General features: G+C 39.6%; 1 protein-coding gene across 2 annotated transcripts in view; it reads right to left on the bottom strand.

Moving 5' to 3' along the window:
- Window positions 1–21,629, bottom strand: part of ranbp10 (RAN binding protein 10) — a 158,577-nt gene that overhangs the window by 42,017 nt on the left and 94,931 nt on the right. For both annotated transcript variants that reach the window (XM_072279498.1, XM_072279499.1), the window contains exon 4: window positions 3,020–3,187. In XM_072279498.1, the coding sequence (XP_072135599.1) occupies window positions 3,020–3,187 (168 nt within the window). The remainder of the gene's footprint in view (window positions 1–3,019; window positions 3,188–21,629) is intronic.

Genomic DNA, 21,629 nt, shown 5'->3' with positions numbered 1-21,629 from the left:
GCCCTGCTTTTAAATTTATACCGTTAACTGCCTATTCAGTCTGAAGGACATCATCTTTTTTTTTGTTAGGCAGGTACCAATATGTGTCATGACCTTCCTATCCAGGATTTGAAGAGAGGATGCTGTTCAAGTTGCATGCCATCTTGGACAATGTCTCCCATCCACTACATAATGTACCGGGTGGGCACAGGAGTACATTCAGCCAGAGACTCATTCCACCGAGATGCAACACAGAGCGTCGTAGGAAGTCATTCCTGCCTGTGGCCATCAAACTTTACAACTCCTCCCTTGGAGGGTTAGACACCCTGAGCCAATAGGCTGGTCCTGGACTTATTTCCTGGCATAATTTACATATTACTATTTAACTATGTATGGTTTTATTACTATTTAATTATTTATGGTGCAACTGTAATGAAAACCAATTTCCCCCGGGATCAATGAAATATGACTATGACTATGGATTTCCTGCAAACACTCAGTGGTAGCTTTGACCCTAGCATCCATGATGCAACATATCAGCCTAGAATTACATACGTGACTGCACTAACACCTAACTGCTTTACTTACAGCTGAATCCCCTATGCTATAACAGTCCCTTTCTTTATCCTCCCTTCCTGTGGGAGTTGAGCCACTTGAGGTGCTACATACTTGGCTCTTACTATATTCCCCTGAGAATCCATCGCCTCTACATGTATCAAAAACATTACATCTGCTTGGGAGAGGTATGGCACCAGAGGGTTCCTGCATCACATGCCTTCTTCCTCTCTGCCTGGAGTAACCTGTTCCTTTCTGCCAGTGCCATCTCAGCCTGAGGCCTGGCCTCCTCCAAGCACGTTATCCTGGGAGATCTCAGCCTTGTGGAAGCTCTATAGCTCCAACTCCGAAGCACTTTCTTGCTGAAGCAAGAGTCCATCAACACATTTTGCTACATTAAGGATGGTATAGAAATGGAAATTACAGAATATACACAGAGTAAATAAGGCTATTTTTGAATCTCGAAGTAAACAAACTATTTGAAGTTATTCATCCATGATTCAGTGAAAAATAAACATTTATAAAATCAACCCTTTGTCCCAACTCGATTTTCGGATACTTACAACATCAGTTTCCCACTTACAAAAAAATTCCTGTCAAGAAGTGTAGAATAATGACGTAAAAATAAATATGCATATTTTGTTGTTTAAATATTAGTTGACTCCAAACCCTGGTTTAAATTCATACAGTAATATCTAAGATTTGGAAAATACACAACTGCACTGGGTAATTTGTAGCATTGCACACACACATAAAATTTAGATTTGAAACCATTCTCATTCAACAATGTTGCATTCATCAATGTGGTTTCACTTCTTCAATTTAACTCACATTTGCAAAGATTTGTTTTTAGCCATAGCTGAATTGAGACAAAGTTAAGATTGGATTTTGTCCCCTGTAAAATTTGAATCTATTAATGCCCTGATTTTCTCTAACACAGTTTATTCTGATATTTAGGGTTTCTGGTGAAAAATTAGTACTCACACCTGCAAGTTACTATGAATAAAATGTCCTTGACCACAGCTAGCAGCAGTATTGAAGCAGTAGTTTTAACTGAAGCTCTCAAGCCAAGACCAGGTTGCAATTTAAAGGGCATTTCTGTTATTAAATCTCATAGAAAAATGCATTTACCGTGGGAGCACAAGTTAATTTTTCTTAATCCATAGATACTAAGATATTTCTTTAGCTGACTGAAATAAATTATTTGGAAATGGCAAAATTACTAATTTTAGCCCTTTTACACTACACTTTCTCATTCCACTACTGATAACAAAGATGCAGAGCCAAAAATACCTTCTGCTTGTGTGACCTTTGGACTACATATCTATAAATATATAGCACTCAGGTAACAACCGAGATCCTAAAACAACCAAGTCTAATCTTCTTTTGCCATGCAAAATCCACAGGACTCATAAGTATTGGCACACCACTTAATTCTGGTGGAATTTTAGATTCTTATTGATATTCCCTTCATTTAAAGATGATCACTATCACAGTTGACTGAGAGATCTTAAGGTGATTCAGTAGCCAAATCCTAGAGCTGCAGATCCAACCAAAAAATCTGTGGATATTATCACATGGAAGAGCTGCCTGCCAGTTGGAGTTTCTTTCACTTTCCTATTGGCATTCTTTCTTTTGGATTTCAAGGACTCAATATTTCTCTCCAAAGCAATTTCCACTTGGAAGTGCGAGATTGCTTAGCTACCCAAACTTCTTTCTTAGAAATATCTATGGATGTTCTACACTTTTACATTTACAAATTAATGCATGATTTCATGAACAGCACAAAGGGCTATAGCATATTTTCTCTTTTCTCTCCTCCTTAAACCAAACAATACTACAACTATCATCAGCATCTAGGATGAGATTAGAAGAGATTTTTGAGATTGGTCCTGGTACCTTTCAGGCCAAACTACTTCGGTGTATCACGTGACAGAAATAGAAACAAAGAAAATCTACAGCACATTACGGGCCCTTCAGCCCACAATGTTGTGCTGACCATGTAACCTACTCTATAAACTACCTAGAATTTTCCTACTGCATAGCAACTGAACCATGGAAGCTATCAGAATTTGGTTTTATAAAATAGTCAAGGTAACATTAGCCGGCAGGTGGCGTAGCGGCATCAGTGCCAGACGTCGGAGCAAAGGCTCCCAAGTCCGAATCCAGCCGGCTCCCTTGTACGCTTTCCATCCGTACTGGGTTGAGCGTCGAGCTAGCAACTTGGCCTCATAAAAATAAGAAAGCCTGCTAAAAAAACGCCATCATGACAGTGTCCCGATGACTCCACTTGGAGTTAAGGGCTTTCTTCTTTCTTCACGGTGACATTGAATAAAAACATAAGCTTTTCCAAGAGAATTTAACAAGGTATGTGTATTATGAAGAGAATGAAAGGGACCTCAACCTCAGGAATCTTTTGAGTTGGAAGTTAACATCCTATGCATGAACTCCTAATCACAATTTATTCCAACAAGTGTCAATTTACCTAAACTGTGGCCATTCTTTGTGTAGAAGCAGGTATTATTTATGAGGTTAACGCAGCAACCAATGACATCTCCAGTGGTGAAAGTGGGACCATATGGTTGTCCTGTTCCTGAAGAGCAGAAGGAATGTCCATCATCTCCATGGTAACCATATGAATGTTTGTCCCAACCTGCAAAACATGGAAAAGAGGAAAGAAGGAGTTTAGTTTCCATTAAACAAACAAGATTGGATAAAAAATCTTGTTACTATCAATAATGGCCACTTTATTCATAGCAGCAAACAGGAGTTAGCTTTCAATTAAAAGAAGAAACTGCCCATCAATGTAAATTATTCAAAAATAAGGACTTTTAACAGATTTATTGAAAAATGATGATAGATCAACTATTTTCCAACACAACCATTGCATTAGAGCTATGAATTTTGCAGTTCTGTCTGCTTCTACTGCACTGCCAGAAATGCTTTAGATGTCATTGCGGCTTATGAAAACCTTTAATTGTCCACGAAGTTTACCTGATAGAAGGTAGACTATTTATATTTGTATACTGGGATCGTAAATCATCCCAATATTTGAGAATCAAACAACTGCAGTGGCTGGGAATTTGAAAGTAAAACAGAAAATGATGGAAATACTCAGCAGGTCAGGTAGCATCCTTGGAAAGAGAAAGCATTTAACAGTCAAGTTGAAAATACCTCAGCTTTAATACGCAGAGAGAGCCAAGAGAATTTCAAGAATTAAAAATAATTATTGTTTTCCTTTCATTTGTTCATTTCAACCCTAAACTACATAATGATTTTCCCATATGATCTATTATAAATGAGCCCCATTTATTTGAGAAATCTTATTTAAATAGGGCAGGTACACAAAGAACTCTTCGGCTGTTACTGGAGAATGAGGAGGTAATAGATAGGAGTTACAGGGAGTTATTCACTCCTAGGTTGTAGGAGACAGGTAACTGGGTGCCTATCAGGAGAAGGAAGGGAAATGCACAGCCAGTGCAGAGTACATCTGTGGCCATTCCACTCAATAATAAATATACCACTTTACATACTGTTGAAGGAGATGGCCTACTAAGGGGCAACCACAGTGACTGGGTCTCTGGCACTGAGTCTGGTGCTGTGGCCCAGAAGAGCAGAGAGGTGACGAGGACTGCAGTGTTGATAGGAGATTCCATCGTCAGAGGAACAGAGATGAGATTGGAGACACCCGAATGGTACGTTGTTGCCCAGGTACCAGGGTCAGGGATGTCTTGGATCGGGTCCATGGCATTCAAAAGGGGGAGGGTGAGCAGTCAGAAGTCTTGGCACATATTGGCACTGATAACATAGGTAGAAAAGACGAGGAGGTCCTGAAGAGAGATTTTAGGGAGCTAGGTGGAAAGCAGGAATGATTGCAAAGCAGTAATGGCTGAAATTTCTAGAAGCAATTCAGAAGGCACGGGATATATACATCCCAAAGAGAAATAAGTATTCTAAAGACAAGATAACACAAGAGAAGTCAAAGCTCTGGGCCTGAGCAATTTAATTTGGCATGATAGGTAACTTTTATTTTGTGCGGGGGGAGGGTTGGGATTTGATGTTCTTGTTGTTCGCCCAATTTGTTTTTCTGCGGGGGAGGGGAGATTGTTGATCTTGTTGCTGCTGTGTGATTTCAATTTGGTGTGACTTGAGTTGTGATTTGATGTCCTTGCAGATTACCCAACTTATTTTTCTGTCTATGGGTGGGGAGGGAGTGATGCTCTGCAGCGATTTGTAACTGCTTCTTTTTGTGTGTGGGGGGGGTGGGTTGATGTTTTTCTTTGAACTTCTATTGTTTTCTTTGTTTTGTGGCTATCTGGAGAAGACAAATCTCAGAGTTGTATACTTTGATAACAAAGTGAACTTTTGAACCTTTGAACTATGGTCATGAGTGAAAAAACAAAACAGTGTGATGATGTAAAAGTTTGAAAGTTCTACAGTAATATGTTCATATAACATATTATATGGATACTTCATCAAAATGACTGCCATGTGCAGTATTTGTAAAACAATTCAACAGGGAAGTCACTGGCTACAATTAAAGATAGCCTGAATTACTATCTGCTTTAAAATCAAGGTTGATAGCAATCAGTACTGTAGGCTCAAAATGAAATCAGCATTTGATTCACATCCAAATTCAACAGTGGGAAGATGTGATAACCCAAGTAAATATACCAATGTTTATCAGCCATCTATTAATTGCTAAACTGAAAATATCTTATCACTTCATAAAAGCATTAAAGAACACAGCAATCCTGCCAAAATAGAGCTTTAGTTTCACACTAGCAATATCTATGGCATGTATTTCACTCTTCCTCAATATTAATTTCATTCTAGCAGGAGCTACCTGTACAGCTCTGGCACCAAGCAACAGTTGTGTCATCCAGCAATTGAGCAACCAACCACAATGATGAAATCTCCCATCAAACAAATCAAGGAGTGAAGAAGTTCTTTATTTTACCTAACTTTCACCAAGTTCAAAAGGGAGAAAACATTAGTACATGTTGATTTGTTTATATCAGATGCTGAAATATCACAAACATAAAAATATCAAGGTGTAATTAAGTAACAATATAAAAAAATCCTACGAATCTCTTTTTGTCCTGAAAACCTTTTTTTAAAAATAATTATCTATGTAGTCAAATTCCCTCAGAATGATTATTTTTATATTTATTTTATGAGCAGACTTCATGGCACTGCAGGATGTCACACAGCAATCTCTGGATAATAACAGCCTTCACGATTTGCAGTCAGTGACATAGTGATGTGCTCTGAAAATATCCAAGTTCAACCACAGCCTTTTGACTCAGAAATCTATCTCTTCACAACTCAGCTGAACTGGAATTTAAACTTGAATATCTAAGAGCAATAATTAATTGCAACTGCAAGTCTATTCGGTATATTAGAGCTCACTTAGTTTTACAGTTCTAATCAGGGTGTTCACATCTTGTATGCGTCAGCTTTCAATTTAATTGAAAGAAAAACATCTGACAGAAATTAAAAATGGATAAGCAGACAGCCGCTCTTGTGTACTTATTTATAAAAGGCAGCAAGGACACATAAGTTACAAGCTAACAGTGGACTAATAATTGTCAGCCTCCTATAATTGATCCAAAATACTGTACTGTACTTGTTAGCTAGAATAAACTGAACATACTAATGTAGACACAGTGTACAAAGAGTCTAGTCACAAGATGATGAAAGGTGTCTGATTACACAGTCCAATACAAACACTCTTCACAGTCAGCTAAATATATCTCTTGACCAAATTAGTACTTATTAGCTGCAGCAGTGGAGCTCTGCTGCAGTGTGACATTAATAAAGTCTTCCCATGCCCTTATACACTACTTGATACCAGCACGTCAACAAATTCACTGACGACAGAGAGGGATAAGGAAGCACTGCATTCCAGTCCAAGACCATATTTCCTCCATCAACAATATACTACTAAAAGAAGCTAACTAGGGCTCCCTTATTGCTGTGAAGATTCAAATTTACAAAAGCAGCCCGCTTTAAATTACATTCCTAGGCTTACATATAGCACGTGGACAATCTTTGAAGCAATTGCTCAGGATTGAAAATGACTTAGTTCCACTCCAGTTCAGAGGGTCACTGTGAAGTCACATTGGTCATTTGCTTTGGGGGGGGGGCACAATGCCCACGCTCCTGTTTACATCAATGGTGCTGAAGCTGAGAGGAGTGAACATCATTAACAGCTTGTCCTGGTCTAAACACATTGACACCATAGCCATAGCTGAAATAAAACTACTGAATGACTTCCTAATATGACAAGGTGGACTCTTGACCTCAATCAACCTGTTATTACATTGCATCTTATTGTCTGCCTGCAGTGCATTTTCCCTGTAACTGTAAAATTTATACTGAACTCTGTGCAACATACATCAAAGTTGCTGGTGAACGCAGCAGGCCAGGCAGCATCTCTAGGAAGAGGTACAGTCGACGTTTCGGGCCGAGACCCTTTGTCAGGAATAACTGAAAGAAGAGCTAGTAAGAGATTACTAATTTCTTACTAGCAAATCTCTTACCAGCTCTTCTTTCAGTTAGTCCTGACGAAGGGTCTCGGCCCGAAACGTCGACTGTACCTCTTCCTAGAGATGCTGCCTGGCCTGCTGCGTTCACCAGCAACTTTGATGTGTGTTGCTTGAATTTTCAGCATCTGCAGAATTCCTCATGTTTGTGTTTTGAACTCTGTTATTGTTTTGCCTTGTAGTACCTCAGTGCACTATTGTAATGAATTGACCTTTATGAACAGTATGAAAAACAAGTTTTTCCATTGCAACTCGGTACGTGTTACAATAATAAACCAACTGACTAATTTAGCAGGGATTCACACCTGCCAATGAGGATTTATATATTTCACCCAAGGGATCTATTCAGTCTAACCATTAACGCAATCTCAAAACTTAAAGAATCTCAAAAATTTTAACAAATGATATTCAATGAAAATTATTTTGGCAGTTAACTCACACTAGATAACTGTAATGTAAATGTTCTGTCAAAGTTGAAATAATAACAGCTTTTCTAGCACGCAGTGGACTTGGCTGTGCTTTAGGCAAACATCCTACTTTACTTGTCCCTGCTTATGAAAGAACTGGAATCTCAATGCCGCAAAAATACTTACTAAGCAGATGTGCAGTTTGATCTTACTTGGCTCCCTGTAAACTGAGAGGGAATAAGAGATAAACACTGGCAGGCTACCTGGTCCTTTGTAGCTCCCAAACAGGCAAATAATTCAGGAACTGTGATTCCAACAGCAACATAAGTTTAATGTGAGAAGAAGAACATTCATTAACTTCAGTATAAGCGAGACAATAGCTTGACTAGGATTAACATTTAAAAGGAATAAAATGTGCTTCCTCAGAATTTTTTTGTGCTTATGATAGACCAATTGAAGCTGAACACAAATATAATTTTAGTTTACTTGTATCACGTAGGAATTTGGAGAAACAAGAAATTAACTTTTATTGAATATAATGAATTTAAATGCACAACAGTGATGATGCTTTACAATGGTTTGACTTAGCTAAAACGTTCTGCTGATGATTTTCATTTGTACTCAGTGTCTGAGGCTTCTTGCTTAAGTGTCCAACAATAATAAGCATTGATGGATTCCAGTTGCCCTGCTACCACTCCTCTACGACTGCAATGTTCTGGTAAAACATTTCACCATGCTCGTCACTGACAGCACCAAGATTTGCAGGGAAGTCTAAATGGAAATGCAGAAAATGAATCATTAGTAACATGGTGCACTTCATGGTTTTGTATGCTTGAAGAATGTTGTCAACCAGCTGCATGTAGTTTGGCACTCTGCAATTGCCAAGAAAATTTTCAAAAACTTCTCTGAATGCCTTCCATGCAATTTTCTCCAGTCCCACTAGAAGTTCTTCAAATTGCCACTGATGATTTGATTGATTAGTGGACCAACAAAACTGCCTTCCTTAATCCTGGTATCAAACATTCTGGGAAACACCTGTCTCAAATATCGAAATACTTCACAGAAATTTTTGTGCTTGGCTACAGCAGATTCCATCCTTGCAATCTTGAACCCAGTAATTCTGCTTTTGCCTCTGACAAACCCAAGTCACTGATCAGGTCACTTAACTCAGATTGAGCTAACAGATGAGGCTCACTCGACATAAAGGGTTCAACATCTGTATCAGTATCAGGGTCATTTTCCATTCCTGGCTCATACATCATGGCATCTTTGTCTGCCTCCTCTAGACTACATATCTCTGGTGGCTTTGTTACTGGAAGACTATCGTTATGCGGCACAGGTCTTATGGCTAAAGGGAGACTGGGATATTCAATGGATTTCTTGTTTTTAGCAGAGAAACCAGACACACTGGTCAGACAGAAGTAGCAGTCTATCACATGATCCTTCTGCTCTCGCCACATCATCAAGACAACAGCATTGCCTTTGAGTACCTCTGAGCCAAGATCTAAGATCAACCGTGAATGTTGCGCAACAAACATGAGGAGTCCAGGCTTTGTCTTGGTTGCCACTTTTTCACCCAAAGTACAGCTCATAAGTTTTCTTAAGAAGAGATTTGCCTTTAAGGTTTAAGCGTAGACTCACTACAAATATAACAGAAATATCGCGACTGTTGCAACATTCGTGAGACATTTTGCTATCACAAATACACTTGAAGATACAATTACTTTATTATAATGAATAAACACAATATGCTATACGCGTTGTGCACGTGCATCAACCTAATCGCGAAACCGATATGCATGTAAATACAATGCATAGAACAGTGTGTGCGTGATGCTTTTTTAGCCTTTCTAAAACCTGTCGTGCCATGCGGCATCTACCCTGCCTATGCATGCCCAGCCATGCTGGGACAATATAGAAAACTTTTCAAGCTACATTGTGGGCAACATTTTAATTGACTTGAATTATGAATTGAAGTAACAAGTAGGGGTGATTTTTTTTTTTTAAATGATGCATTATAGCAGTCCAAACTCTGTAAGGTACACCCAGAAGTATTCAGAAAGCAAAATTCTTGTTGTCCACTATAATAGAAGCATATACTGGCAAAATACAGGGCTGAAAAACTGAAAGTCCAGGAAAAAATTCCACAATAGCTGAGAGGCAAAACTCACTATGAGGTTAACAAGTAGAGTTTCTATACCTTTGCAGAGATTCCTAGACGACTGCCACATTAAACCTGCCATTATTTTTCCAACACATTCCAAAATCATTATTTTCATAGTTATGTACAATAGTTTAAGAACTAAGATCCTGAGTCTTTCCAGCCCCATCATTATCAGTGTGCTCACTATGATAAACTGTCATGCCTGCACAACCAGATCTGCCAGGCCCTACAGCACAAGCCTATTCCAGCCAATACACTTAACAACCACATGTACATGCCTCAGCAATGCGCTTCTAAGGCACTCCGGTGGGCTCACTCTTCATCCTTCTCTGACCATCCAGGCGCGTGACGGACTGTGGATTTTCTATGGTTCTGCTTGCCTACCACGATAGTAAATGTATGTCAGTCCGTTGCTGTCTGCCCTCAATGTGCCCAGTCCAATTCCTCCAACCAGTGGCTCTCTGGGCTCCTGCAGTCCCTGGCTGTTCCTTAATGCCTATGGTTCCACATCACCATGGATTTCACCATGGGTTTGCCACCTTCTGATGAGGTCATAGAGATCGTGACAGTGGTGGACCAGTTCTCCAAGGTGACCCACTGCATTGGTCTCCCCAGACTTTCATCAGCTGCTGAGACAGTGGACTTGGTTCTCCAACATGTCATTCACCTCTATGGCTTCCCCCAGGACATTGTGTCTGATTGGGTTCCACAATCTGTCTCTTATTTCTGGCAAACTTTCTGCTCCCTCCTCTGCAACTCAGTGAGCTTGTTCTCTGGATATCATCCAGCAACAAGTGGAGAAGTTTCTGTGGTGCTTTGCCACCTCAAACCGGATCATCTGGTTTGTCGAGAGACAGCCGTGAGGGAGGGGAGGTGGGGTCTTGCCAGGCCAGCATATGCAGATTCTTCCCAGTCTTTCCTCAGTTAACAGGAGTCACGTGTCACTTGTTTCCAACTCATCACCTGCAGCCTATTTAAACCCAGTTCTCATCCACAATCCTTGTTCACTCATACGAGCCAGCCAGCCTCAACCAGTTGCTCCTAGCCTTTAGTTACCTTGTTGCCTTGGCGTGTTAAGTATCTGCTCTCTCTCTTCCTTCGTGGCCCCTCGTGGCTTGTTATTTTGCAGTTTATTATTAAAGTTATCGCTCACCACTAAATTGTTTCACTGCTCTGTGATTGGGTCAATCCTCCTCTGCATTTCCTGACAGGTAACATGCTTTATAAGGCACCTTAGGCACATTTCATTCCTCTCTAATGATATTTAACCACCTACAACTCCAGTCATAGCAAATAGGAGGACTAGGCCATTCGCATCTTAATTTCCACTCCTTCATTTAGTAAGGTCAGTCATTTACTTCAGAACTTCTTTCCTAGGATAATCCCATATCCCTTGTTTATAATAATACCTTAAAATTCTCCTTTGCTGCTCACTTTACTTGAATTAAAATTGAATTGAAACTCCAAATCAGATTTTGTGCAAGGAAAATATCTTACTGAACAAGTAACAAAAATAAAGAAACAATGGTGCATACTTGCTTTAAATTATTTCTTGGTTTCCCTCTTTTAGTATTCATTATCAATCAATACCAGCACAAAACAAACCTTTGGTCTTTACTTTCTCTTCAGTAACATTTCATTATACATGTCTTATTCCAAATAGTAGCAATGAGGAGTGCAGCTAGCTACGAAAATTAGGGCATGGATTCTGGAACTAGCTTGACACAAGACATTTGTAATTGTCCTCAATCATCATCTTTCCAACGTAAAAACCGAGAGGTCATTGATCTGAAGCATTAAAGGGTTACTCTGTCTACGGATGTTGTCTGAGCTGCTTGGCACTGCAGGAAAAAAACATTTTCTGTCTCTAAACTAAAATTTCCAGTATCTACTTTTTTGTCTTGATTTTCAATTATTGTTTCTGCATTTGAAAAACTCTGGAAAATTGCAGGTCCAGAATTAGACAGTTAATCCCAGGTCTTGATTATTCTCAGTCAATACTTCATTAGGTTCTTGGCCTGTTCATTTCAGCCACCTCTGAAGTGACACTTGCATCAGTATATTGATTGCTTTTACTTGACATTCTTTATTTCTTCCTTACCAACAAATCTTTTGGAGTGAGCGGTGGTATGAAAAATTGCAGGAACAGACATGCTCTCACTCTACTAAAGCAGAGAAGAGATTATGTCCTAAGAAATGATTTCTGACCTCCTAAAGAATCAGTCAATATGTATTGACCCTTTGACAAATGGGAAACCAAGATTGCGAAAAAATTTTCTTGGCTGAGTACAGCTGCAACAAACAAGAAACTAATCAAGTGAATTACTTGATTAATGAGTCATCACTTGATTCAAGACCCTTCCTTCTTCAGACCATTATTGTTACGATACTTAATAACAGATGCACCACAGAAAGTCAGTAATTTTTACTTTGATAGGATTTAACTGATAGAAATCACAGACTTCAAAGAAGGACAAGTACAGATCTATTAGGTCATTGTCACTTCCAACTTCATGTCCAAGTTGCAACCACATTGATTTATACCTATATCTCCCAGCTCAGTCTATGCTGAGTCAACATCGAAATAATCCTAACTGAATAATAGTACCTCAAGGACTGCCATCCAAGCTTCGAGTGCTTCTAAATACTATCTGAGGACCATCCAAGCTAAGTAGTAAGTGCCTACAATAACCAGACTTTCCCTTGGAATCACTTCAAACAATTTATGGGATGATGTTGGTGCTAGGAAGGGTTGCAGAGAATGCTCTTCACCAAGTGCTTCAACAATTTGTGGCCCAGCTTCTTTCTTGAATCAATGCAGTGTTAAAGGTTAAAGGATACCCACTATACTGCTCTGCAGGAACTTTAAAAATGTAGATCCAACCACAATCTTGACCTTAACTTACATCTGACAACAATACAGAAGGGGGGCAGTTGGCTAATTGGGCCCATGCCAACTTCTGGGTGGCGGAGGGAGAACAATCCCTGTCCTATTTCCTTGTATTCCTGCAACTTATTCTCTCACATATGTGCATCAACTCCCCTTTGGTTCTTTTCTCCCCATTAACCTATGATAATAGGTGTAGATAAATCTCTATCAAAGGAGGGATAGAGTGCTTCTTCCTTTGCTAGCCTGCACGTCTCCTTTGGGCAATGTGTAGCACCAGCTTCTCCTGCCCCCCCCAGTCAGGGTCATGTGAAACCATGGGAGCAGGTGGTGGATGGTCATATGAGCATCTGAAACATATCACAAGTCCTGGTTATGTGACCACTGATGCCAGGTAGTCAATCTCAGAAGAGTATTGATTATGGTGGGGATCACCTGTCTCGTAGGACATTGTCCAGAAGGCAGCAATGGAAAACTGCTTCTGCAGAAAAATTTTCCAAGAACAATATGGTCATGGAAAGACCACGATCGCCTATGTAGAACATAGAATAGTACAGCACAGTACAGGCCCTTTGGCTCACAATGTGGTGCCGACCCTTAAACCCTGCCTCCCATATACCCCCCCCACCTTAAATTCCTCCATATATCCCCCCACCTTAAATTCCTCCCATATACCTATCTCATAGTTTCTTAAATTTCACTAGTGTATCTGCCTCCACCACTGACTCAGGCACTGCATTCCACACACCAACCACTCTCTGGGTAAAAAACCTTCCTCTAATATCCCCCCTGAACTTCCCACACCTTACCTTAAAGCCATGTCCTCTTGTACTGAGTAGTGTCATATGACAAAGCACATAACGAACAAACAAACCTATGCTAAAGGATAATCTATCAGTTAACCTACCAGCAGGTTTTTGGGCTGCAGAAGGAAAATGGAGTACTTGGAAGAAACTCACACAGTCACACAAAGAACATGCAAACGCCACACATACAGCATCCAAGGTCAGGATCAAACTCAGATTCCTGGAATTAGGAGGCACGTGCACTAAATACTGTGCCTGAATGTAGGAATGAACGGCAATATAAATATGTAGTTTTGAATGTACCTGTTATTTTCCTTCTTGGCAGCAGAGGTCATGGGTTTAACAAGTGCTGTGGAAACAGTCTTGCTGTGTAACTGCAGTGTGTCTGTGTGCTGGTGTTCAGAATGTGAACATTTAGCTTAGTGAATGGGATATCAATTAAGCAGAGTTGTATTCAGGCTGGACTCAAATCTCTTGGACATTATCAGAGTTATGCTTACTCTGCAAAGTTGTTATTCAATTATGCTTCTGAATTGTGACTTGTTGATGGTGGAAAGGTATGAGTTGTGAAGTGAATCGCTTGCTACAGTCTTTTGTGACCATGATATCTGTGTGTGTAGTCCAGTTAAGTTTCTGCACAAAGGCAAAATTCAGGATATCGGTGGTGGGGTCTTGGCAAAAGTACTACTGTCAAAAGTTAATTAAGTGTTTGGACTTACTCGTCTGGCACCCTGTGTGGTGTGTATATTTATTTTTTGTTATTTATTAACCCATCCCTAAACATTAGCTAATGATTTCATTACAAGACTGGTTAAGATTAAAATAGCTGCATGGCAATCTTTCTACATTTGGCGTACTAAACAATTAATTATGTTAAAGAAGGCATAGTGCTTATAAATGATAAGCATGCAGAAAATGTTTGAAATGGTAACTTTTACACACGCTTTTTCATTTAAAGGGCCTCACATTCCCAAAAGATAATGAAACTATTTCTGCTGAACTGAAGTAGTTACACATATGGACTCTGACATGGAAATTAAAGACAAATAGAATGGTATACACGATGGTCAATTATTCACTGGGGCTGAAGGATGGAACCAAATTTAATGGCAAAATATTTACAAAACTGTAGTAAATATAGTTTATGGAAAGATCTAACCAGGCCATGCTCTTTTTTCTTTGCTGTCATCAGGAAAGAGATACAGGAGCCTTGGGTCCCACACTACCAGGTTCAGGAACAGCTATTACCCTTCAACCATCAGGCATAGCCAAGCACACTCATTTCTCAATTACCAGGAACTTTTGGACTATTCTGGTGGTGTTTAGTATCGTGGCTTACTGGAGAATTACATAAACATTGCAGTGTAGTCCTAATTCTTTAATGCTATTGTGTAGTGACTTTAAGATGATACCAGTTGTAGATATTAGTACTGTATTGGGACAATGTATATCCTGTTCATGTTCCATTGTCTTTAAATTTCCTCTTTTAATTTAGTAAATGTCTGGTATTTTTCACTTATTGATTTCTATACATTATGTATGTGTTTGGAATGGCCATACCTATTAAGTAAGTCCTTGTTTATCCTGTATTATATCTGGATGGATACTATGAATCGTCCTATCTGTAATAATGGATCAGTCGTAATTTAATCTGTAGGAATATAATTAATTCAGGCTTGTATTTATAGTAAAGTACTGTGTCTTTTTGAGTTTGTATTTTAAAGCAAGATTTTGGTGAATGATGTTTCTCTTGATTGTGCCTGTGTAAGTAATCAGACTGAGTTACACTGCTGGCAGGATCCTGTAATACTTTGAACTGTTCCTGGTTTTTAAAATTATTATCATATTTAGTATTTGCACAGTTTGTCTTCTTTTGCACATTGATTGCCTGTCAGGCTGTGTGCAATTTTCATTGATTTTCTTGTATTTCTTTGTTCTACTGTGAATGCCTGCAAATAAATGAATCTCAGGGTAGTATATATGTACTTTGATAATAAATTAACTTTGAATTTTTAGATTAGTCCCTTGGACCCTAATATATTCTTTCTCTTTCATTACTTCTTAGAAATCCTTAAGCTAATATCATGGTAATTGCTAGAGTTCAGAATCTTATAAACACCACCAGTCAGACAGAGGACTTATTGTGTCTTACGAAAATAAATAAATGGGGAGTTTATCTGATTAGTCAAAGACTGCCTTTGCTGTTTAAACTAGAAAACATTGTGTATATATTCCATCCAGAAAAGTCCAAAAATTCACATAAAAGTATTTTTATATCAGTATTTTACAATCTATTTAAAATTATCCATATTTTCAAAATAGATTATGCATGTAAGAATGTTTTTCCCCCAGATTTTAGTGGAGGAGGGGCGGTGAAAAGAAAGATATTTTGGTCTTTCCATAAAAAAAGCATTATTATCACATGATGAATTAAACCAAAACAGATGGAAGCTTTTCATTCTGCCTGGAAATAAAACACTGTATGTTTCAGTATACATCAGTTTTAATTTATTTTCCTGCTGTACAGATTCTTATGACAGGGACAATAGAGAACAGCCTTTGTTACAGTCCTAATCCACCGTGTTTGGGGTGTATGGGGTGTCAGGGAGGGGTAGCACCTCTGGTGGGGGAACATGTCACGTCCTTTTCAAGGCTGTTAGTCCACCTTCGGTCCCCACCTGGCACTCAGCTCTCACCTGTGGCTCCCCGTAGTTGTTTGCATGCGACAGCAGCCACAGCCCGGTCAACGGCTTCAACAAGCCGGCTAAACCAGGTGAGGGTAGCCGACGGGTCTCAAACCCTCGGTGAGATAGGGAGTTGTCTATCCCAGCATGTGAAGACAGACTCTGGCGGATTGAGCGGATGAGACCAATGGAAGGTCCAACGGTCAAGAAGGCGGTCTCAACAAGCGTCGTGGAACGTGTAGAGCAGGACAAGTCACAGAAGACGTCCTGGTCATCCACTGCGCCTAGTCCCATCTCCAGCCATCTCGACTCTTGTCTTGCCACTGGATCCAGATGGGAATTGGGAAGAGAGAGTGAGGCTGACGCTGCACAACTCTCCCTCACTTAAATCCAAATCATAAGCTAGTCTTGACACTATCATATGATGTCGAGGTCCTCATCGACGTCGATGATGGACGAACACACCAATCCACAGTACAGCAGGCTATTAAAGAAAGCCTTTTCATAGTCCCAAACAGTACAATCAAACTGTCAGTGCTCTTCAACAGTGTGCCCGATCCCCATCAAATCAACGTACTGCACTCAATTGTTTCATTAATTTTCACGAATAGGCTAGTCCACAACTTACATAAACTTTGAACTGAGGGTCATCAAGCGAAAATGTCAACTCTCCCTCTCCACAAATGTTGTATGAACTTTGAAGAAACACCAACATTTTCTATCCTTAAATCAAAATGTATAGTTTGATTTTTGAGTTCTGTATTTCCAGAAGATAAATAGTTAACCTGTCAGAATTCCTCCCTCAGTTTACCGTAAGATTTTCCTCCATTTTTCATCCATTGTTCTAGTAGACACCATAATGTGATAAGTTAAAGATTAGCTCTATTTGTCACATGTACATTGAAACATCAAAATATACAAAGAACTGCATTGTTTGTGCCAAATCAAATCAGCAAGGATTGTGCTGAGTATCTCACAAGTGTTGCCACACCTCTGGCACCAACACAGCATGCCCACAACTCACTAACCCTAATCTGGGAAGAAATCGAAGCATCCGGAGGAAACCCACACACTAACAGAGAGAACATACAAACTTCTTGCAGGCAATGGTGGGAATCAGTGATCACTAGCACTGTGAGGCAATGCACTAACCACAACACTTCTGCCCTGCCCCAAGGTATTTGTTTATTGACAAAGTACATGAAAATGAAATTGTATTGATTGGGTTAAGATTCACACTTCTTTCAAAATTCACTCCTATAATTACAAACATAAATTCGCCAATAAATCAGTGTTCAAAATTCAGATTTATTATAAATGTATACCTGGACATCTGATCTGCCTTATGAGAAACTTGTACGAAGATCAAGAATCAACAGTTAGGACTGAACACAGAACACCAAACTGGTTCAAGATTGGGAAAAGTGTACGACAAGGCTACAGAAGATCGTGAACACGGACGGTGCAGCTCATCACACAAACCAATCTTCCGTCCTTGGGCTCACTTTACACTGCACGCTGTTAGAGCAGTGCTGCCAGGATAATCAAGGACACAACCCACCCAGCGAACACACTTTTCATCCCTCTTCCCTCTGGGAGAAGGCTCAGGAGCTTGAAGAACAGCTTCTTTCCAACTGTGATAAGACTGCTGAATGGATCCTGACCCGGATGTGGGCCGTACCCTCCAAATATCTGGACCCGCCTCTCCGTTTTTTGCACTACCTTACTATCCATTTTTCTATTTTCTATTTATGATTTAGAATTTAAATTTTTAATATTTACTATCGATTTGTAATCCAGGGAGCGAGAAGCGCAAAATCAAATATCACTGTGATGATTGTACGTTCTAGTATCAATTGTTTGGTGACAATAAAGTATAAAGTATACTGTCACCCTACCTATTTAATCTATATGCTTAACACATCATGAGGAATGCTGCGCTAGAGGACTCAGCTGTTGGAATCAAAATTGCCGGACAAAATATGCACAACCTCAGATATGCAGGTGATACTGCTCTAATGGCTGAAAGCGAGGAGGATCTGAGGAAGCTTCTAATCAAAGTGAAAGAAGAAAGTGCAAATGCTGTCTTGTTGCTCAATAATAAGAAAACCAAGATTATGCCAATCAGCCCAATTAACTCCATGGTAATAAAGGGAAAGGAAGTGGAAGCCGCGATGGATTTTGTCTTCCTCGGTTCAAAGATTTCTACAGCTGGTAAGTGCAGCCACAAGATTAAACAGTGCTTACTTCTGGGGAGTGCAGCAATGGCAAACCTAGATAAAACACTGAAGAGCAGAGACATGACATTGTCTATGGAGATCCGTATAGTCAAGTCTATGGTATTTCCAGTTGTGATGTATGGCTGTGAGAGCTGGACTATTAGCAAAGCTGAATAAAAAAGAATCAATGCCTTTGAACTTGGAGGCTGGAGGAAAGTGTTAAGAGCTCGTTGGACAGCATGAAGATCCAACAAGTCAATACTTGAAGAAATACAGCCAGACTGCTCACTAGGAGGCTTGATTATAAGACGAAAGCGCAAATATTTTGGCCATATCATGAGAAGCCAGGGTTCCTCGGAGAAGACTCTCATGTTAGGTAAAACAGAAGGTAAAAGAAGGAGAGGATGACAGAGGCTACGATGGATAGATAATATTACTCAGACAATGCTTATGACCTTGGGGGATCTGAGAGATGCAGTTTCCAACAAGAAGGCTTGATGTGCAGGAGTCCATGAGGTCACAAAGAGTCGGACTCGACTTTACAAGTAAACAACATACAACCTTGAGATTCATCTTCTGGCAGGCAGCCACGAAACAGAAACACAATAGACTTCACAAAAAAATAATGCAACAAAGACTGCCAAATATCCAACGTGCAAAAGAGGAGAAATCATGCAAATAGTGAAAAAAGTAAACAAGTATGAATGTGAACTACAGAGTCCACAGTTGTGGAACCAGTTCAGCGCTGAGGTGAGTGAAACCCGTCCAAGAGCTCGAAGTTCGCAGGTGATAACTGCTCCCTAACCTGGCACATGACTCCTGCACCTCCCACGTGACAATAGTTGCATGAAGAGAGGGAGACTGGTCAAACACAGGCAGGTGCCACAGAACTCCTTTTTATTTTCCGCTCTCAATCTCAACGATTTTAATCTTGTTTGATGCTTTAATTGACATGGAATAGTGGGGCCGAGCACAGGTTTGTCTTCCGCTAGCTGGCCTCAGCATAGCGTCTACCCTAAGCGATGGCTGTACTGGCGCTTGGGAGAGTCCAGTTTGCTGATTCCACACCCCCCGCCCCCACAGATCTCAAAAGTGCCAGTTCATTTAGTCAGTTCAAAAGTACACCCCTTAAAGGGAAACTACAGTCTCCAGATTGCAGTGACTGCAGTTCAGAAGTATATCTACTAGAAAAAAAATGTAACTACTAGAGTATCTCATAGTTTTATGAGCTGCCTGCAAGACATTGCACTTGCTCCATCTTGCACAGCACAATTGGAAAGCACAGAATATATATTTGTCCATTTAAAATATTCATTGATATATTTAAAAGTGATAACTTGCTGTAGATTTATTCATACAACTGAAAATTGTTATTTTTAACTAAAAAGTATTTATTTGATTAATGATGTTTAGTTCTTCCCCCTTTGAGTAACTGGATTCAAATACATCAGTATCTTGAATGGCAGAGTCGAGTAGCAAGTAGAGTTGTTGTCACATGGTTCCTGTGTGTGTGTACCCTGTTTATTCCGTTTACTCCAGACATGCAAGTTGTGAGGTAAATTGTACTTGGTGTGTAAGTGACTGACAGAATGTGGGAAATAAAAAGGACTATGATAGGATTAGTGTCAATAGGTGTTTGATTGTTGGTGTGGATTGGGTAGGCCAAAAGGCCGGCTTCCGTGGTATGTGACTCTAATACCATCAAATAGAATGAGAGTGAATTGAAGGATTTTATCTCCTTCAATTACAGTCTAACCTTTGGTGCTTCAGTGGTTCCCTACGAATTGCTGGCAATAGTCAGCAAGATTCAGCCCAAGATTTAACAAATTTCTAATGGAACACCAACATTGACATATTACTCATTTGAGGCCCAGATATGACAATTTAGTTTTTGAGGCCACAATCCCTCTTAATCCTAAACTATGAGGACAAAAAGATTATGGTTAAAAAGTCACCTAATTCCAGTGTTTAGAGTGACAAATTGTTCAAGATAGATGCAGATGGACTTTCTACTAAAAGGTAATCCAGAACATAGAAGTTAGAACCTGTAACCATGATACTGAGCAAAACACCAATGAGATCTTAAAGGTATTATCTGTTGGGTCCAGCTCACGACCATGTTTGCCCTTGGCAAATTTTTCTACAGACATGGCTTGCCATTGCCTTCTTCTGGGCAGTGCCATTATCAATACTCTTCAGAGATTGTCTAACCAGGACTTGTGATATGCACCAGCTGTTTCTTGTGGTCACATGCAGTTGTTAAGTGTGTCCCCTAGAATCTTTTGTATAATTCTGGAAGCTCTAGAACCTTCTTTGATACTGCATTATTTGGCAAGGGGCTTTCTGATTGACTGACTCCTATCTGCAAATCTGAATGGGAATGTCTCTTAACCAACTGTATAAAAAGAGCTGACCATGAGGCAGTGCCATCTTTTGCTCTCACCTGCTACTAGCCTCTAATCCTGTACTGTCCCCTTTTCAAATTTTCTTTGTTCTATTAACACTTAATAAAACAATCATGAAGCAACAAGTTTTGCCTCTCTTTCCTGATTTCTGACAGAATCTTAGATTAAAAAGATCAGAATCCAACATATCCAAAATAGTGTAATAGAATTTGCTGAATCCACCTGTTGGTAACAGTCCTCCCTGGAGTTTCAGTCTTGATTCAATTTTCAAATCTCTGGACAGCAACCTACCTCATCTATAACATCACAAGATGTTAATGGTCAAGACACTGAAGAACAATGTGTCCAAGGAAAATCATAAATTTACAGTATTCTAAAAACCTAACATGAACATGCTTGGCAGATCTTAATTTGCAAATAAGTACCATTGGTTCAATGAAAAATGCAATTAAAGCATGATTCATTAGTGTACAAAGTCACTCTTGATAGAAAGTTAGTCATGAATCCAGTGAACTGAAGAACCTTCTCCGTTATGTGAAATAACCTACATAAAACATTGAAAATGTTTATTAAATAAACTACATGCATCCACTTAAAAATGAACCCAGTAGTGATGATACTGAATGTAGAAAAATAAGGTGCAAAGTTTAATTTCTACTCTGCTTACAGTAGTTGAGGTGGACTGGAATCCTCAGATCTGGAATAGAAAATAATCCATGAAGATGCTCGCCCATTATAACAACTCTGATATCCTTTCTGGAAGATGATAAAGTTTAAGGGAATGGGGGATTCTCAGATCCCTGTAAACAATGGATTCAGTACTGACTATGTCTGTGACTGCAGTGCGTTTGAATAATGTCTCACAGGGGCCTTCTTTGGAGCAAGATGATTAAAGTTCGTCCAGATCCACATAGATGTCTTTGGGCTTTTCACACCTTTTGATTTTGACAAAAAGTAGTACCTGATGGAAATTAG

The sequence above is a fragment of the Mobula birostris genome, chromosome 15 (assembly GCF_030028105.1).
Source record: "Mobula birostris isolate sMobBir1 chromosome 15, sMobBir1.hap1, whole genome shotgun sequence".
Lineage (NCBI taxonomy): Eukaryota > Metazoa > Chordata > Chondrichthyes > Myliobatiformes > Myliobatidae > Mobula > Mobula birostris.
This window is presented reverse-complemented; position numbering and strand designations above follow the sequence as displayed.